Source organism: Salarias fasciatus, chromosome 14 (genome assembly GCF_902148845.1).
Source record: "Salarias fasciatus chromosome 14, fSalaFa1.1, whole genome shotgun sequence".
Classification (NCBI taxonomy): Eukaryota; Metazoa; Chordata; class Actinopteri; order Blenniiformes; family Blenniidae; genus Salarias; species Salarias fasciatus.
The window spans coordinates 13,537,666-13,558,283 of record NC_043758.1 but is presented as its reverse complement, the minus strand read 5'-3'; the positions used below and the strand labels follow the sequence as shown (position 1 = coordinate 13,558,283).

Genomic DNA, 20,618 nt, shown 5'->3' with positions numbered 1-20,618 from the left:
AGGGAGGCGACACTCTGGCACTGCAGATGAAATACATAAGAATTCTCAGAGGAAGTTAAACTATGTATTCAAGACATCCTTCAGACTTAAGTACCCCGATTTCCACAGCTATTTATACTAAGCTTAGCGCCCTAAAAATTTGAGAATTAAAATGAATCACTGGAGATTCATAGATTCAAGCATTTTAATGGCAGAAATTGTAAAAGCCCTCACACAGAAAAAGTATTTTAAGAGTCAGAGGAAACGGATGGATGTGTGAGCTGTGGTCAGATCTTCCCTGAGAGAAAATAACATTCACAATAAAACATCAGCAAGATAAATTGCACCAAATATGGAACCCTTTCATCAACTCCATATCAGAAAAAGATTTATCGCATGTGTTTCAACTACCCGGAGATGGGTAAATAATGGCCCTCTGCAGTGACGAACCCCTTATTCCACTATCTTCAAAAAACAGGCCTGCTGGGGAACATGACCCAGTAGCTTGGTAAAATACCTGTTTTTGTTTGTTGGTTTCCTGTTTTTTTGCTTGTTCATCATTTTCGAGGGAATGGGGGGCTACTGTGTTATACGCTGTTGCAAAGTGAAAAGAAAAAGAAATGAATAAAAGGGAAGAAAGAGATTTCCAGATAGTATCTAGCCCAGAATGATGTTTTATCTCGTAGTGAAGCGATTGGTTCTGGCCAGGTAGCAGAACAGAGTGTAACTTGATGAAGCATGCGGTTTTCCCTCTTCGCTAATCTAATCACATCATTTCACCTCTGCAACCTCGACAAACGCACATTAATCCTAATGCCGTGAGTTTTTAGGAAAGACATAATTTAGCCGTTTGCACCGGTTCTCAGTCTTCACATCAAGCCGAGCACATTATCATCTCGCAACAGTCATGAGAATTAAATGGAACTAATCAACAACTTACTAGCAAAAGGAAAAAAGGTGGATTCCTCATATTTCTAGGTCTAACATGAAAGCAGTGTCTAAAAGCATGCACTAAGAATCTACCAATACAGTACCTTCAACAATTTCCTCATGATTTTTACTGATTCCCAAAATCTTATACATAATTGTACATTAAATACCCTCAATAGCACCAACACATGATAACATACTCGTATGATCTGTTTGTTGGGCAACAATTTGGTGAATAAACAGTATCAGCAACAACCACAGATCCGATACTGTGTATTTCCACCGTCCAGAACAAACATCAACTTCTGCTGCAGTTTGAGTGACAGTAATTCTGTTGAATGAGACCACATGGGTAAGCTCTCACTCCCCGCCGGCATCACTGAGCCTCGACTTTGCTGTTTGGCTGCTTTTTTTTTCTTTTCTTAGGCCACGTTTGAGCGAGACTGACCAACGCAGGTCTTCAGCGGCAAATGACCCAGACGTCTTGCCATCGATTAGGTTCACAGTAAACTCATTAAAATCCAGACGCTTTACGAGTTTTTCTGCTTCTTTTAGAAGAAAATGTTGCTGCCTGTTCCATCCAGTGCAATAACAAGCGCTACCTGATGGCAGTGGTTGTAATATTATGGCTGATAGTCTCCCACACTATCCTTAGGTTTTCTTGCTCTTTTTTTTGATCACATTTTAAATTTCATTAGTTGCTCTCTTGTAATTGCTGCAGTCACTGGAGGTTACAATATGGGCCGTTTTAAAAAGCTTTCACGATCCATTTATGTGGTCATTTTTCACATGAGCGCAATTGCTTTGTCTGTCAGTGCAAATAAGACAGGAGTTCAATCACTAGCCAGACTGATTCCAAATTTTCAAAAGCTCCTCTTTTTTTCATCTCCAGTTCTAAATGACAAAGACGGATAAGAAGATTTTTCAAAAATCTATCCAGTGTTGACCAGCAAGTGAAACTACCTAACCTGTTTGCCACGTTTCCCTCATTCGCAGTGTCTATGGCCAGCAAGCCTTTTTTTTAAGTCAATAAATCATTTCTTTCCCAAGTTATGGGAAAAAGAAAAGGTCAATTTAGTCGTCAATTTCAATTTATGCTCGTTTTTCGCTTTTCACAAATATCATAGAATTTTTGGAATTTCATTACATTAGTAGTGATACTTATTTGTTATGCTATTAGACAGGATTGATTGATTGATTGATTGATTTTATTTGTTTCATTCTTTTTTAAAAGAAAGAAATGAAAAGGAACAGAAAGAAGTGAGACTTATGATGTCTGCCCCTATCAACATAAAATAAATGACAATTTGTCAAGATTTGTTAACATATCACAAAAAAAAAAGCAAAATTCAATACAACCATTTCACTTAATCAAAATATAAATACAAAAATTTCACAAATAATTGCAGATCAAATACAACCATTTCCCAAGTGTAAATACAAAAAAAAAAAAAAAAAAAAAAAAAAAAAATAGGATATAAGAACAATAATTGTTCATTTTCAATTTAGCCCTCCGCTGGTCGGGATGATTTTTTTTTTTTCTTGTGTCCCTCAAAATAATGAAAGTTTTCGACTCTGATATGACGCGAGGTTTCTCACTGTCGGTTCTCCTCTCGTCATCCAGCCAAGTGAACGCTGAGAAGCTGACGTGGATGAATTAATCAGCAGATTCATCAATGTAAAAAAAAAAAAAAAAAAAAAATCATTAGTGCAGCTCTAATTGCAGTTGGATTCACTACCTCTTCCCTTAAGGTTCTTCTCTAAATCACTGCTCTAATTAGCCGGCATACTCATATCCCTGTAAAAATACAGTCCTAGCTATTGCAGGATTCCAGGCGAGATTTTAAGGAGTGTCGATTTTCTTATTAAATCTCAGATGCGAGACAGATGTTGACAGAAGTGTGACACTGCTTTAGCACCCTGTGCATGATTTAGATGTGCAGAGTGTGGCTGTGTGTGTGTGTGTGTGTGTGTGTGTGTGTGTGTGTGTGTGTGTGTGTGAGAGAGAGAGAGAGAAATGCAAGCGTGTGACACCTCACTAACTAGCCAGCTGAGGCAGCCAGTATTCCTGGTGTTGCCTTGAGCCACGCAAGATCCCTTTGCTTCCCTCACTGCCCTCTGGCTGAAAATGAAAAAAAAAAGAAGAAAAAAATCAAAAATCCAAATTAGAGAAAGTTGTTTTTAAAGGCTGCTGGCTGGAAACAATTTCACACACACTTCAAAAGAGGGTGTGGAAATGAAAACAGTGTAAATTGTTGCCTATGGACATGTAAGGATAAAACAAACTCTCCCTCTCAAACATGCAAATCTTAACCTTCTGCTTCTCTCACCACCAAAGCTCACCCACTCATTTTCTCATTCTTCTCTGTCAGATTAACACACACATCTCGCCTCCTCACAGAGGATTTCTTCAAGAGCCTAAAACATGCGTGTGGTCGCTGTGGTGGGGATAGCAGGTTAGGTCACTGATCTCTAAAAATGAACTCCGCGGCGGGAGGAAGCATGAGGAAGAGGGCCGCTGGGAAAAACAATCCAATGACCGCTTTTGGTCAAAAGCTGCAGCAGTCAGCAACGCAGCCCAAAATTTAATTTCCCCTAAAAGAACAGCCACCTCCATCCTCTTGGCCGACTATTTTTAGCACGCTATCGTTCAGCCTCAATCAGACCACGGCAGTCGAAATCAGAATGAAGACAGCCGATTGTCAGGACCCAAGAGAAGAGCCGTCTGCTCAGCTGGGGTGTGTGTTTTCAGCAGATGAATCTGCTTCGTCTGTACTAATGATTTCATAAGTCTGTGTTTCCATCTGACTGCGGCGTCGTCTCAGATTGTCTGTGCTGCTAAAACATCTTAAAAGGTCTCTTCGTGAGCTGCTGCGATGCAAAACTGTCACTCTGAGTGCAGCGTCACATTAACGCGCTCGTGCCAAACATTACTCAGTCCCGGCATGAGGAGCAAGTTGAATAACGGACGGACGGAGAGAGGACAGTGAACAGCCCATCAGCGATCAATGGCCCTCTTCAGTTATTTATGGGGTCCGTCAAGCGGTTAAACTGCGTTTGGGGGTTTTCATTGTGCTTCTTCTACTTCATCATAGGTGTAGAGATTTATCAGGCTACGCAGCGAGCTCCAGCCCGTCCAGTCCTGTAAATCCAGCCATTTGTGCCCAATAAGAATAAAAGCATGAATTCAGTTATAAGCTCAACACAAGCTAAAGCCACTGAAAATTTCAACCAAAAACAAAAGCATTTCTGAAGCCCCGTGACTCATTACTGCCACTCATTGCAAAAAAGTGACCTTACTTAAATGTCATAGAGCGCTACTTTAAAGTGAATCCTGTCTTCTAACCTGACCTGAACCTCTGTCTGTAAAAATCAAACGCTACATTTCTTAATTGCATGTATTGATCCTAAATCAATTGGTGAATAAAATAAGCACACATACAATGATGTGCAAGACAGAAGGCTTACTTCAAGACAAAATAGGATCATATATTGTCTTAGCAGTGACAAAAACAAGGAGCAATAAAAGGAGAACACAGCAGGTCATCTGTGCCCCCTGACAGGATAATCCAGCCTTAAAGTAAAGCCAAGGCCCTCCCGCATCCAGCCCTGGCACCCTGTGGCACCTTGTCAGCAGCTGGCTCCCGTAAAGTGGCTCCTCAGCGGCGTGCCACGCTCACCGTGGCACCTCAGCAGCAGACGGGAAAATGTTGACGTGAGTTGACTCACAAATCAGGTGCGGGACATCTGTATCACCAAGTACTGTGGATGTGTGTGCACAGTTTATTTCTGTTAGCGGGGGCCGTGATGTCTAACTGCAGTAGGGTTTTGATGCTATGTTTGTTCAATGGAAGTGTGTACGCTTTGTGACTCACTGAGGGAGATTTATTCAACATCCCGCGGGAGCGGTGGATTGAAAGTGTTAGGCACCCGAGGAGCAATCAGCGGTTTAGAGGCCGCGTTCAAGGACCAACGGAGACGGTGATTAGTGGAGACAAGCATTGGCTTTCACTTTCCCCACTTAAATCTTTTGCCGATCCATTACTCACATCAGGGACTTGAGGGTTAAACTTCGCTTCACTAACATACTGACCATCACGACTCCTGGATGCTGAGGAGGCGGTTCGACTTGGAGCCACTATGTGTCTAATGTGTTCTGTTTGTTCTCATAACAGGAGGAGGAAGCGCCAAAAAGCTGACACACCTATCAATAACTCGCATTTCTGATCTGACTCAATAAGACACAGCAACATGAAAAACGAGTTCTCAGCTCTGGAGTTCGTTACCAAAACCGGTAAAGTGTGTGGACAAGTAAGTCAGAGCCCTTGAACGTGCCTTTATCAAGTTCTGCACAAAGCCATAAAATGAGCCAGTAATTAAAATCAAGAATGTTGAGGCTCTGTGGGGACATAAAACATGCAGGACAATGATCCATGAAGGTTTATGAGTTGACACCAATAAATAAAGGGTGGAGGGCTCCCATCAGGACTTTTATTTTATATTTTAGAACTGAACTGATTATTGTTATATAGACTAAATAAAAATTTTAAACAAGCCTTTCTGTAAAGTGCATAATAGCTACAACAGTTGCAGACAATAAAGATTTATTAGAGTCTTTCCAAAGACTTGCATTTCTGATGCACTCCAACGGCCATCATTATTAGCATCTTATGGTGTGAAAAACATTAGGACCAAATCAAAGTCCTTGGCCTGAGACTAAGCACGTCCATCGTTTGAGTGTGGAGTGGGAGGATGCACGGTCTGCTCCACATCTTCCCACACTCTGAAACTCCCTGAGGATGCAATGTAAGGATATAAGGAATCCTTATGGCTGGGGATGCATTGCTTGTGGTGAATAATTGACACTGTCTACCAAACTGATTATTAAGTTGTGGAGAAAATGAATTGCTAGTTCTAAGGAAAGCTCATTCCTATTGAATCCACATGAGGAAAGCTCAGCAGTCACACTTACCCCGTTTTTTTTTTTCCTGTCTCATTCATGCTTTTCATTAAAACTGCAGCAGATCCTGGAGCAGAATTCAAACCAGACCTGACAGCTCAGGTACAAAACACACGGAAACACGGGAAAATCACTTAAGAGCACTCTTTTGCGCCGTTTACTGCGCCCTTTAGGGATCCGAACACACGGACTACAGTTTGCGTTTCCTCCACACTCACCTCTCCTCCGTGGCCGTCAAAAATCCCAAAAATAGAGGGGTGAGTCTTGTTGACGATGTCGGTGAGCACCTCGAACCGGTCCTCCATGTGCTCTCGCCGGCCCTGGATGGAGTACACGGCCACATTGTTGCTCTTGAACTCCCAGGTCTTGGAGAACTCCGCGTCCAGGACGTCCAGCCCGCCGAACCGCTCGTTCTGCATCATCTCGGCCACCTTCCCCTTGACCATCTTGACCGCATCCCGGCTGGACTTGACGATCGTCTTCACTTCGTCCGTGTGGAAGAAGTAACTCCAGAGGGCCAGGCTGATGCACAGCAGGAACAGAGTCTCCGGTCTGAGCAGAAAATAACGCATGATCCGACCTAACAGAGACAGCAGGGTCATCGTATCCTCTATCATTTATTTGTTTACATGCAGGAAATCGCGGCAGGTTGTGTGTCGCTCGCCCCCGCCGCGGATTTCACTCCATCGTCGCGTTTGGTTCGGTCGCGGCGAAACTGGCACATTTACACCGGGGGGAGCATTCGGGATCGCAGTGACTCGTCCGGGTGACACTTCACTGCATTTTCAAACCGGGACCCGCCGGGCCTGAGGGAGGGGAGCGCGGTGTCAGCGGACCGCACCACAGCCCGCTGCTCCGGGATGGTTCCTTCTAGCACGCAGCCCCGCGCTGAGCCACCAGCAGCGGCTTGACCATCCGAGATGCGTCCGAGGAGCACCGACACCCCCGGACAGAAAATCCCACCGCTCCTGTTTGGACTTGACAGAGCGCCAGAAAGCTTGCTGGAGCCGACTTGTGGGTATAGGCAGACTGTCGCCGTCCCCGGTCCTGAAAATAGCGGTGTGAGCAGGAGCCCTCACATTCTCAGCTGCCACACTGGCTGCGACTGTCCGCGGCCGCGTCTCCGAGCGCCGCTGCTGCCTTCAGGTGCGGCTCGGAAAGACGCGCACTTGAGTCCGAGCGCTCTCAGTCACATGGCATTCCTACTGGAGAGACAGGACAAACGGAGCGCCAGCTGTGGAAATTTCCCACGGCACCTGAAGGCAACCAAGGAAGAGTCATACCACAGGTGCACGCAGATACTGAAAACACTAAAATGTTAAAACCACACTCCCTACTTTTCAGGGTTCCATAAAGTAACCCCTCAGCGAACTATGCCACTGGATTTCCAGCTGCACCAAGTTTGTAATTACAGACCCATTTACAACAGTGATTACAGTATCATGTACATGTTGAGACAAGTGTGAATGAGGATCAAATCTCATTCATCTGAAAATTCTGGGGTCTTAAGAAAGTCACTGATCATTTCTGGGTATTGTTCAAACAAAACCAGGGGTCATGCAACACTCCAAGGTCTGTAAGAAAGATAAATTAATAAACCCATAAAGACGACTATCCTTTTTGCATCCAGTTTGTCAAAGTTAACGTGGTACATGAAAACAAAATAATCACAGGTGTTGTTAATGAACGAATAATGCCACACAGTTGCTTTATACTCCACATATATAAAAACATAAACAAAACAAAAAATTGGTGCAATATATGGAAAGTGCTGACAACAAAACTAAACTGTACTTCACACTGAGGGAAAAGGATTTATTGGGCCGTCCAACAGCTCATGTTCAGACACACAACTTTTGTGCAAAAGTACTTTCATTCGGTCAGTTATAATCACAGTAGGAATAAAACAATAAAAAGAGCAAAAACAATCAAACAAAGCACACACGCACACACACACACACACACACACACACACACAGAGAGAGAGAGAGAGAGAGAGAGAGAGAGAGAGAGAGAGAGAGAGAGAGAGAGAGAGAGAGAGAGAGAGAGACAGAGAAACTAAAGTAAAACAAAGAAAAATCCAAACCTGCAGTGCCAAGTCCACCTCGGTGGCACATTTAAAACGTGACGGAACTTTATATAAAGAAAATAAATGATTGTCTTAATTCCATAATCATGACCTGTATACAATAATTTGTCTTTGCAAAATAAAACACGGATTATATGAAGTGTTGCATTGTAAACAATAAGAGTTAGATATTTGCGTAAATCATTTGAACGTATTCACAGAATTTTACTCAGGCGCCACAGACAGTCCTGGGGTCCTGCAGCCGTCATCGTGGCTCCTCGATGGGGAAAACGTGGAGGCTTTAGCAGGACTTTTGGTTGTGGATTTCACATCTTAACTATTATTGTGAGTTCTGTCATCGCTCGCTTGTTGCCTTGGTTGTTCTAGAACACTTTAGGATGATTATTGCTGATTGTTTCCCTCTCGAATATCTCAAATATTCAGTCGATAAGTGATTCTTTAGCATGCGATGCTAACGGTCTCATGGAGAATGAAGACCATCAACAGTTCGCTTTTACTTTAAATTACATATTTCTGCCATGTTGTTGTTCAATTCTGTGTTGTTGTTGTTGTTTTGACTCGGATCAACAAATGTCTGCGAGCGTAAATAATATTTTGTCCATACTGATAATCAAACTTCTCATGCTAGCATTTGGTGTTGCTACAGTGGCCTTTTTGCTGTCTGAACTTTTGTAGTCTTATTACCTCATGTTCTGTGTTTTCCTTCAGAGATCGCTGGAATTGATCCGCTGACAGTTGACAACCATGGAATACATGCAGGCCCCTGCCCAAAGCAGCCAGGGACATATGTGAGTGAGAAATGTGCCGTGACAAAAGTAGAGTTTGTGTTATTACAATGTGTGTTTCTAGTATAACAGCTTCCTGACCATGAGTTGCCAATCATCATCAGCAACAATCTGTCCTTTATCTTTTAGCTTTATACCACTTCATCTTGATCACAGGTAGCACATTGAGGTTGAAGTGCTGCTTTTAGCTTCTGGTTTGTATACGAATCAGGTCAATAAAAATGTTTAATTCATGGTTCTAGTGTGGTTCGTGTCAATAAATCAGAAAAACACTATTAGAGAAAGCTGTAAATATTAGAAACAAACTTCTAATATCACACTGCTGTCAGTAGGGACTTCATGTCTCAACAGAAGCCAAAATATTTTGAGTTTATCTCAATAAAAAACACATTTGAAGTTTTAGAGTCTGTATTTTTGCAGAATAAATCTTAAAAATATTATTATGTTTTGGCAAAAAGCTAAGTTTTTAAGTTTTAAAATGGAAGTTGTGTCATTTCTGGATATTAACAAAAATACGGTAAAAGTTTAATGAAACACTAATACATCGTGGAGTTGTATGTGTGTCAATATATTTCTGTTTTGTCATTTCTAGTTACTCCCTGAAGCACTGCTTGCAAGACGCTTTTTAAAAAATGTAGACATTTGAGTTAGTATTGTGATGATTTTAATATTGTGATGAGTTTAGATAGCATGATAAATTGAAATCATTTCAAATGAACAGAAATCTAGTAATTACGATTTGATTTATGTTATTGTCTTCATGGAAAATCTTTCCTGGACCCTGCTCAGTGGCAGATAAGAGTGGTACCTTACAGAATGAAGCCTCTATTGGAATAGTAATTAGGTATATTCCATATGTCAGATGCCAACAAAATAGTTACATTTGTAAATGTATTGTTTAACTTTGACTTAACTGACACATGTACATATATATGACATGTGTAAGTAATGTATTCCATCTTTTGCTTTGACAGTCAGTCTGTTCCTGCTCAGCACTGATGATTTTCAGGTGCCATCTTTCCTAAAATTTCCAGTCTGTTCTCCTCATTTGTGTTTTTTCTTTCTTCCTCAGCCTGTGCTGTACCTGTGGCGTCCCCATTCCTCCCAACCCAGCCAACATGTGTGTGGCCTGCCTGCGGACTCAGGTCGACATCTCTGAGGGAATCCCAAAACAAGTCACAGTGCACTTCTGCAAACAGTGTGAACGGTTAGTTTTTAGCAGCACAGCACTCAACATGACATTGTTCTCGTTTTGAGTTTGAGTGAACAGGCGCTAATGCGCTTTATTCCCCCTGCAGGTATTTACAGCCCCCAGCCAGCTGGGTGCAGTGTGCCCTGGAGTCCAGGGAGCTTCTGGCTCTTTGCTTGAAAAAACTGAAGAGCTCGATGACCAAAGTGAGTCTGAATCTTTGTGTCTCCCAAATGAAGTTAAATTGACATTACAGGTTGACTTTGAATATTTTCAAGGTTTCAGACTGTTACTTATTTTCTGCATTTTAAAGTGAAATGTTTTGAGGGAACGTTTAACTCCTACATTTCTGCATTCAGTTGGTGTACATATTGAACAAATCCTGTTGGGAATCGAGCTCCCAGGCAGGAGTAGACGAGAGAGATTCATGTATATAGTAGAAGAGAAAGGTGGAGAGAGACTGTTCACACTGGTGGCCCCTGAAAGCAACAGTAAAAAAAAAAAGAAGATAGAAACACCCAAAAGCGTCGTTATTGTATTTATTGTTTTAAACATATCACTCTTTCTATAAAAGCCGCCTTCATAATATTGACCTTTCCCACATGTGTGTGATCAGCAGGAACTCTCTGCCACTTCATCCATTTAACGGCGCCTCTTTTCCCTCCCAGGTGCGTCTCATCGATGCCGGCTTCCTGTGGACAGAGCCACACTCCAAAAGGATTAAGATTAAGCTGACCATCCAGAAAGAGGTGAGCAAACAGAGCGGAAGTGATCAGTGTGGGAAGGTGACATTCAGACTGTGTTAAAATCCATCAGATAACCAAGGGGCATTCAGTCCAAAGGTTTATCAGGCAGTGGATTCCGTTTGATTTGCCATCTGTTTCTGTAAAATTGCTTCCTAAACGGTCATTCGTTGGGATGGCCTAACAGTGTGAAATCCAGACACTGCTCACATCTGAGGGAAGAACAACTGCTAGGTGTGTTTAACGCTGAGTTCTGTGACTTCGGCAGTCTATCTGCCGGCTGTCATCTCATCTCCTTGACCTTTACTGAGAACCTGATTCCCGAGCTTCTCGGGGCCGTTTCTTTTGTCCAGACTCTTGTAGAACCTTTAGAAATCTGTGTCCTCGATTGCTGTCAAAAGATTTTCTTTTTTTTTTTTTGTTTCTCTGAACAGCTCGGTCACTGTTTGTGATCAGTGTCGAGCCTGAAGCTATAACATGTTTTTTCTGCCACCTCTCCAGGTGATGAACGGCGCGATCCTCCAGCAGGTGTTTGTGGTGGAGTTTGTCGTGCAGTACCAGATGTGTGACGACTGCCACCGCGTCGAGGCCAAAGACTTCTGGAAGGCCGTGGTTCAAGTTCGGCAGAAGGTCGGTGTTTGGCCATCTCCCGTTACACTCCGGTTAGACTCACATTTGCTGCCGTTTAAGCAAAACGTCAGGACAGCGGCTATCAATTACTCTGTTGATTAATCAAGTAATCAGATAAAAAATGAGATTGATTTACTTTAACAATAATACATGACAAAAAGAAATACTAAAAGTCAGTCAATAAACAACAACGGCGCAGGCCAAGCGACTCCTGGCGACCCGCCCCACTGGCCGCCAGGCTGCTCGCCCGAGGAAACAACAAACATCTCCGTTTAGCATTTCGTGCTTTGCGCTTTACGGCATCAAAAACGTAAGTGAGCGCTCCGTGTTCATAGCAGTGAATTAAAGGAAGCCTCGAGGCAGAGAATTCAGCCTGGAGACATTTTAGTTATGGAATTACTCGAGGAATCGTTTCAGGACTGAAAGTCTTCTAATGTCTTCATGTCACGTATTTCAGTTTTCCTGTCAGCTGACACTTTGGTAAAGCTGCAGTTGCTGCAATGCTGCCTTGTATTTAGTTTCAGATTCCTTTTAGTTTTTTCTTCACATTTTAGGACATCGTCGTCGATCTTTTTGTGCTGTTAGTTCTGCTTGTGATTACTGCAAGCCTACAAACGAACAACTTGATTTATCAAAATATAACTCCTCATATCATGACTGTCCAATTGTAGATCAAGTGATTTACAGCTGTTTGCTTATAGTTGGGAACTTGGGATTCTGCTTTCACCTGAATAAATGATTATCACACTCATTCATCTGAAAAGTGAAAGCATAAAAAACAACCGTCCCTGATGTGTGCCCTGTCTTTACTTTGAATCGAGCAGCTTGAGGAGACTGACTCTGATTACAACTTCAGTCTTTTTTTTCTCCTACTTGAAAGAACTTTTGAAGTATCTGCAGCTTCATCTCATGCTGTCAAACACTGGTGTTTCTCCCTCACTTTCATTTGGTTTGTTTCTCTTTTCATGCTCAGCTTTGATTGATGAAGCATTCCTTTCTGAGGGAAGTAGAATCACTTGTTTGAGCGTATTTCGAACCGCTCGAGCCTCACAGTGTTTGGCAGCTTGTGTGAAAGGTGCAGCTGAAGATCAATGCAGGACGGGTTTCCATGAAACTGCAGAAGCAGAAATGTGAACTTTTTATAGGAAAATTCTTGACGATCCTGGAAGGGTAACATAATGAACATGGTGTTGAGGGCTAATCGCTGGCGTGTTCTGACCTTTTGAGGTCATTATATAAAATCATCGATGATCATCGATCGTCGTCTCTCAACCGCAAGGTTGCAGGATTGACCCTCCATCTTCCTCCGCTTATTTTGAAGTGTCCTTGAGCATATTTCTCTCAATGAATGGATTGAACATCTTGTTTAAAAATGAAAACCCTGCTTACCTTGAAATAAGTATCAAACTGACTAAAATTGGTTAGATTTTTTTCGCTTAAATGGCTCTCCCAGTAGTGTATATTCCCAAGAGAATTTCTATGAAATGTCAACAACCTTGTTGACACAGCTCATACAACAACTAGTGCTACTGCCTTACAATGAATTCTTTACAAAGAAAAGTATCCTGAATACAGCTAATAGGTTCATTAAGTCTCTAATTGTTAGTCTGTTTTTTTAAATGTTGCATTGATTGGTATGATTTTCCTCGTTGCAGCTGTTGTGTATAATGTGATCGTCATTAACTTATTTTTAGATTGGACAAAGGTTAAAAAAAACAGAATAAACTTCCCTCCCTGAAAAATGGCTAAATGAGGTCTGTTTGATGTTCACTTCAGGCCAGTTTTCGTGGAAGAGTTTGAATCCATTTTTTTAATTACGGTACTTCCTGTTTGACCTTCTTGCAATCGGGCCGCATGAATTAGATCTTATTTTTAATCAGACAAATTCCACAGCTCAAACATAATTCGGTTGCGCTTCACTGATCTATTGAGCCACTGCTATAGAGAGCCAGTTTTAATATGCCTCGTTCGTATCTGCATTTAATTCAGCACCTTTGTGTAAAAGTCATAGACACTTTCTTTTCTGGAAAGCCTTGCGGCAAGAAATCTGAGAACTTGCTTCTTTTCCTCACTTGTCCCGAGCTGACCTGTGGTCCTGAATACAGTTTTACCCACATCACACCCGACTGTTTCAAATCGAGGCAAATAAACCTGTAAATCCACGTTTGACAGAAACATAAATGCCAGTTTACATGGTAAAAGCATACAGCTGGGAGTAATAATTGCAGAAGTCATATCTGACACCTCTGTATCGACTGAAGAAACGGAGGGACGATGATTATGTGACCAAGGTTTTTCTTATTTCCAACAGACCGTTCATAAAAAGACCTTCTACTATTTGGAGCAGCTCATCCTGAAGCACAAACTCCACCAGAACTCCCTCAACATCAAAGAAATCCACGGTGAGTCCAGATCTGAGCTCTTTTAATGAATGTCAGCGTGCTCGTCTTTGAGAGAAAGACGTCTCTTCAGTTGTTGTCTTGTAAACCGGGAAGCTTTTGGTATCATTTCATGTCGTGAAACTAACGCGGATTCCAAAGAGGCAGAATATAACGACGTGTTTGACTGTTAATTCTCTCTCTCCCCGTGCCGAACGGCGAGTCATGCGAGCGCCTCTCGTGCGGGCCGCAGAGGGGGCCGCGAGTCACGCATCTAATCAGTGTGTTGTTGTAATCAGAGCCGGTCGCCTCCACCGGTTTCCTGCAGAGCAAGTTTGCTTTATTTTTTTTTTTGCACTGTCAAGTACCCGACTGCTGCTCCACGCTCACACTGACTCTGCACCGAGCGTCTGCTCAGCAGCAGCCCTCTGTACTTTTGGACGGAGCTGTGACGAGGGGGAGGGGGAGGAGGGGGGGTGTTTGGCCCGATGCTCTAAAATTTAAATCATCTCCATGTCTCGGCACGACTTAAAAGCTTTACGGGGGTTACAACATGTGGCCGCCATATTTTTCTTTCATGTGCTTTTCTGGTGTGCCGGCAGTGTGTGTTGTGCAGCGGCGGCGGCGGCGGCGACCCGTGAAGCACGCCTGTGATGAATTTATTGGCCGAGTGTGTTTGATGGTGTTGCTCTTCTCCCTCAGACGGGATTGATTTCTATTACGGCTCCAAGCAGCACGCTCAGAAGATGGTGGACTTCTTGCAATGCACCGTGCCCTGCAGGTGAGCGCCACCTCAGCCCCGGCCTGTGAAAACACAGGACGCAACATTAGTATTCATGCTGCATGCGCTCAGATCTCATGTTTCCATCCAGCGGTATAGAGATTAAAAAAAAGAATGTGGACATAATTCGATTCCTACAACTTGTGGTTGTATCGATCGCTGTGATTAAGTGTCCGTTTCAAACCTGTGAAATATCTTAGTTTGTCACTTTTACTTTTTTATGAGTGTGTTTAATGAATTTATCAAACAAATGTAAAAAAAAAAAAAAGAGGGTTGGTATAATCAGTCGTCGGAACGTGGAGCTCTGTTGATTTGACCTCCAGACAGGTTAAACTGCTCAATGTGCTTCTGATCCACCAGCATGGTGCGCCTTATTGCATTTAAGCTCTTGTACTCTTATGATTTGTCCGACGTGGACCGGGCCGCGTCTGTGAATAATGTATGAGGCAATAACAAAAGCTTTCTTTTCATTTCTAAAGGTCAAAGACGTCCCAGCGCCTCATCTCTCATGATATCCATTCAAACACATACAACTATAAGAGCACCTTCTCTGTGGAGATCGTGCCGGTCTGCAAGGTATGCAGTTTGGCTTTTCATGAGCGCACCACTGTTTTCAGTCAAAACTTGCTTTTCTCTGATCCGAAATTCTAAGACTGTCAAAACCTGCCTTAGAATAATGATAAATATCTTTCCACCCATTTTATATAACGTACTTATTTTACCTTGAGAGAGGATCTTCCCACCCTCTATGGGTATTGGGTAAATGGCAGAATAAACGCTTATCAGGATTATTACGCCGATGCCTTCTGATTTAAGCATATTTATGGACTCTGGTGAGAAATTGAGAAATGGGAGCGTCATTAAAAACGTCCTGCTGGCAGCAGAAGAACCTGCAAACTCTGCGTTGTCAGGCCTCAGGCCAGACTCCAGCCTTCATCCTCCTGCTGTGAAGCAGTAACGCCATACCCCCTTTCACAAATTCAACTTTTCAGTTGTAAACCTAATTTGTTTGTGAAAGAACATGAAAACCGTAGTTTTCAGCTATTTCAGCTGCTTTTCTTGATCTTTGTTTCATAATTTAGAGGTGATATAATAATAATAATAATAATAATAATAATAATAATAATCTGAATTAGTGTAGCTTTAATCAGATAATTCACTGCCGTCATTCGGACATTCTATATTTCTGCTCGCTTCATTACACAAGCCAGAACTGTAATGTCACTTTCATCGTCATTACTCTAACCTTTATTTTAATTAAACATTATGATGGAAATTTTTTGTATTTCTGCCGATTTTGCAGGCAGAAACCCGCCGGTCTCCAAAACCTGATTTTGACAGGCGCTATTAAGTGACTGACTCGAGCGTGAGAATATTATAATGTGGAAAGTGAGGCAGGACTCGGGATTCCTGTTTGGTGTGTGTTTGTCATTTTCAATAGCTGCATAATCCTGTTTGACATGTAGCTTTAGTCCCGTCTCAAATAGTTAAGCTGGTTTTCACGGCGTATCGGAACGATGGAGGGCGTGCAGGGACATATACAGCGAATTAAAAGTTTTCTCCAACGGAAAAATCTTTTGTTTCTTCCGTAGCGAGTTTGAAGTCCTTTACTTTTCTCTCCGACCTCAGTTTGACCTTTTATCTGACTGCGTCTGGTTTCCAGGACAACGTGGTGTGTCTCTCGCCGCGGCTGGCGCAGAGCCTGGGGAACATGGGTCAGGTGTGTGTGTGCGTCCGTGTCACCAGCACCATCCATCTGATCGATCCCTCCACCCTGCAGGGTGAGTACTCCTACAGCCAGACTTGAGGCAGGTCTTCCTTGACCCAAAGTGTCTACTTTTAAGTTACCCCGACGGGAAGAAGGACCCAGAGAAAGTCACAAGTCCTTTCCTCACAAATTCCAGAGTCAACTCTTGCTTAAAACAAAACTTTAATTTCATATTCCTCCTTTTCTTAAACCTACTTGACCTGGTCAAGTAAGCAGAAAATGTGTTGGCATCAATGATCGACATGAAATATGCGACTTGATTCGGGAAGAAGGATGCGCTAAGCTTCTTTTCCACAGACTTTAATAGTTATTTAGAATTTCCTTTTTTTTTTTTTTTTTTGGAAACTCAGTCACAGATTATTTATGACTCCGTCTCTGCAGGCCTTTGGCAGCTGGTTTAATGGAATCGATCAAACGTCTGAGCTTTTGGGTGAAACGGAGTCTTTCAGCCCAGTCAGCAGCTTTGGTGACTGAATTCTTTACCAATTAACAAGCCACTTGAAGTGGCGATCATGTGGCTTATTGATCTGTTTCGATGAAATCTGACTACTGTAGACGGCAATAGATGGATGGATAGATGGATCCTTTTATCACCTGCCAAGAGCGGGTTCTTGGATGATGGATGACCATCCGGTTAGTGTTCAGCGTTAAAAAGCACGTCTTGTTCATGGCTGCGGTGATGTGAGTGGAACTGAGCTGACCTCAGCTTGGCGACCACATGTTCATCGCGGGAGATGCCCTTTCCGGGAAGCCGTCCATATTTTCAGTGTCAGGTACATCGTGTGCACCGTCATGCTTAAGTCCTTCTGTCTGGAGGAATTTAAGACTAACTCCAGTACAGAGTTCACCGGTGACGACGTGCTTCCTGTGGATCAGCGGCAGTCAGTCACCGTGTGAGAGGCGGAGATGCTCCCCGGCTGAATTCTGACTTTGCGAGCCAGCACACGCGCTTTTGATTACTCTTCAAAGAGCTGGCTATTTTTGTGAGACAACTTTTTTTTTTTTCTTCTTCTTCTTTCCTGAGCTGGCTGCGCGGCGGAGAAGGCCTCAAGGCTGTTCGGCACATTCAGCGGCAGTTGGCAATTAAGTCTCGTATTTGAAATGTGTGTTTCTGTTTATCTGCTGGTGAGGTTTATTTGCAGCCGAGACAAGAATGGATTTCTCCCGTCGAGTTTATTTGAAGTAAAAATGCATTTCCAGAAAAGTCGGTTTCCTTTTTATTTTTAACCCCTTTTTTTGAAACAGGAACTCTAAATGTCTGAGTTTGAGTTTTTTGCTGTTATAAATGAGCCAATTATTGGAAATGTGTCTGAGATGAGAATAGGTAAAATGTGCGTTATTAATGGCATTCTGCTCTTGTTTTCCTGGGTTTCACAGGTGAGTCCTGCGGGGGTCGTCCTGTTAATAATACATTTGTGTTATTCTGCTCGCTAGTTGCCGAGGTGGACGGAAACACGTACTGGCGATACCCTTTCAACAGCCTCTGTAACCCACGCCAGCTGGAGGAGTTCATCGTTATGGACTTGGACATCATCAGGGACCAGAAGCTGGGTGCTGGAGCTGGAGTGAGATCCAACAAGGTGTGTATGTACGCGTGTGTGTTGGTGCAGAACAGATTGCATTATGGGGGAACATTGCTCTTTCCCTGAAAGCAAAATCAATAGCAAACCATTGCATTATCCTTGAACCGCCATGTGGGAGTCGAGCCAAAGCGACAGAAACACTGTCGTGTTTTGTTTTGATGACAATAGAGTTTGCGGTTTGTTCTCCGTGCTGTTGTTGTTATTATTGATACAACTGTGTGATAAGCTGGAGATGTGTGCGTTGCAGCACACGCTGGCCGAGGTGTGGGTGCAGAAAACGTCGGAGATGGACACCAGCCAGCAGTATCACTGCCGCACATTCCTGGGACACCTGCTGAACATCGGAGACCTGGTGCTGGGGTGAGCACTGAGGGCTGACGGGCAGTTGGCGTGTTTGTCACATCGTCATCAGGGCTCTGATTGAATTGATTTCCGTTCAACCCGCCTCAGGTTCGACTTTGCCAATTCCAACATCAACGACGAGCACCTGAATAAGATGAACCCGCACCACGTTCCCGATGTGGTGAGGCGCCTGGATTATTGAACCGCTCAGTTAAATCAGGATTTGTGATGGATTTTCTGACTTGTGTAACACTGCCCCCTAGTGGCGTCCCGGAATGCAGTTTAATGGAATTATTAGAATAAACGCGCTCTTCACATGTTGATTGCATCAACAGAAGAATCCGTAGCCTGTTTGTAACATGCTCGATCTGTATGATCCGAGGTGTTGATCAAGAAGAGCTACGACCGCAGCCGGAGGGTGAAGCGCAGGAACTGGAAGCTGCAGGAGATGGCCAGAGACCGTGAGGGCATGGACACCGACGACGAGAGGTGAGACAGGAGCATTTGGTTCAGTCCTTTTCCCTTGAGATGTAATTTCAAAATGCTTCCCTCTTTCACAGCCTGCGATGCTTTAAATGCTGCTTTTAAGTCAACAGTAGATTAATACATCTGTCTTTAAACACAGATGAATGTGTTTTCTAGTTTTCCTGTGAATATTTACAGCTGCAGTCTAATTAGACCTGACTTTTACTGATGTCCAGAGCCATCGGGTCAGAACAACTAGTGCTGCTCACTAATGTGTTTTCAGACCATCGTGAGGCTCCAGACAGGCGTGTGAGGCTGTGTGAGGCAGGCCGAATTAACTGAGCTCTTATCTTTGTTTGTTGTTCATAAGATTATGATTGACACTGAATATGTGGAACACCAGTAGAAAATATGATTTTAGTGTGAAATGGTTCAGGGAGTACGGCATCCAGCTTTTAGAACTGTTTCCTGTGTATGTCACAATCAGCCAAATATTTATCTCTTAGGTTAAAAATGTATTGGGTTGTGTAAAAATATCTAATTTATTTATCATATTTCATTTGAATTTTGTTTTCTTCAGAAATAAAATATTTTCTTCATATAATCATAAAGTCCTCTTCACAAGTTTTAGGCAACTTAATGAAATCTTTAAAGTAAAAACTTTATGAAATATACACTTAACAGCTGGTTTTTGTCACAATGAAAGGTGACGGAACAGAACAGAAATTTTAGGAAACTCATCATCGCACTCCCACTTTAGCTCCCGGAAAGCCAATTTTAACAGATTTTCTGCTGTGAAATAAAAATGTAATTGATGTTGAACATAAAATTTCATCTTCCATGCCGAGAAAACAAACTCTCCCCAAGCAGAACCGCTCAAACCCTCTCATGGAAGAACGCTAACCAGTACACCACTTCAGGGCCTGACAATTAAAACCTAAAAAGAGGAAATGGGTGGGGTTTTTTTGCCCCCTGTGGGTTATTGTTAACCAGTAAAAAAAAAAAAAAAAGAAAATGCTGAGGATAACACAGACGTCTCCAGAGGGGAAATTACCAAAAGCAACAGTTGAGAATCTTCAAATGGGGACTGAAGGCAGGACATGGTGAATAGTTCATGTGCCAAAGGAGCCAGATATCCTGTGAATGTTTCCTCCTGCCAGATGGCTTCGTGTTGATTTGTTTTTTGCCCTCAGACAATACCAAGACTTCCTGGAGGACCTGGAGGAAGATGAGGCTCTGAGGAAGAACGTCAACATTTACAGAGGTGAGCAGCTGGTCACTGCACTCTTTCCTCTTTCAGTGATGACCCAGAGGTTTCAGACGCTCAGGGGTTTGAGATGAGGTTGTAGTGAAAGCCGGCAGCTGCTGAGGCTCCTGATCCGGCTCGTTTCCAGCTGTTTGTTGTGGCTGATCGGCTGCGGAGTTCACCAGCAGGTGCCGACTTTCTCCTTTTCAGATGCGTCAAAGATCCCGGTGGAGAGCGACACCGACGACGACGGAGCGCCTCGCATCTCCCTGATGGAGATGATGGAGGAGCTCAGCCTGGCAGATGCTACAGGAGGAGAGGGTGCAGACATGATGACGGACTAGATGTCTGCGCCGAGAAACACCGAACTGCCGACGGCACAACATCCGATTTGGACGTGAGGACTGATTCGGGCACTGACGCGTCTAAACATCCAGTCGTCCTCGCAGGGCGAAAACATGAATTAATAAACATCCAAATACATGAACTGGATTTTAGTTTGGAATTTATTTCACGGTTTTTTTGCGTGCAGTTCTGTTAATGCCCACCAGAGGGTGCTCTGCATCATAAACAAATGAGACTTGATTCAGTCAAATAGTCACACTTGCAGCCAACAGTCTGTGAATGGTGTCATTTGGTTAGAGTGGGAGATATTCAAATCCTCTCTGGGCCTTTCAGCACCTGCTCTGGTAACAGCGGAGACTGGAGCTTCAAATGAATCGCAGCGGCGTCGTCGTGTGATCTGTAGTT

The 20,618-nt window shown here is 43.1% G+C and overlaps 2 protein-coding genes across 2 annotated transcripts in view; one reads left to right on the top strand and one right to left on the bottom strand.

Moving 5' to 3' along the window:
- ppm1lb (protein phosphatase, Mg2+/Mn2+ dependent, 1Lb) overlaps positions 1-6,983 on the bottom strand; it is a 47,557-nt gene extending 40,574 nt beyond the window's left edge. Inside the window, exon 1 of the mRNA XM_030108070.1 lies at positions 6,088-6,983. Within this exon, the coding sequence (XP_029963930.1) occupies positions 6,088-6,486 (399 nt within the window). The 5' untranslated portion in view covers positions 6,487-6,983. The remainder of the gene's footprint in view (positions 1-6,087) is intronic.
- Positions 6,984-8,194: 1,211 nt separating this feature from the next.
- Positions 8,195-20,351, top strand: nmd3 (NMD3 ribosome export adaptor). The gene is made up of 16 exons (XM_030108488.1): positions 8,195-8,282; positions 8,667-8,746; positions 9,816-9,950; positions 10,042-10,138; positions 10,601-10,681; positions 11,177-11,305; positions 13,617-13,707; positions 14,386-14,464; positions 14,944-15,040; positions 16,128-16,245; positions 17,667-17,812; positions 18,063-18,175; positions 18,266-18,338; positions 18,540-18,646; positions 19,816-19,886; positions 20,079-20,351. The coding sequence occupies exons 2-16, from the start codon at positions 8,703-8,705 to the stop codon at positions 20,210-20,212; spliced, it is 1,515 nt and encodes a 504-aa protein (XP_029964348.1). The 5' UTR covers positions 8,195-8,282; positions 8,667-8,702; the 3' UTR covers positions 20,213-20,351.
- Positions 20,352-20,618: the final 267 nt, after the last annotated feature.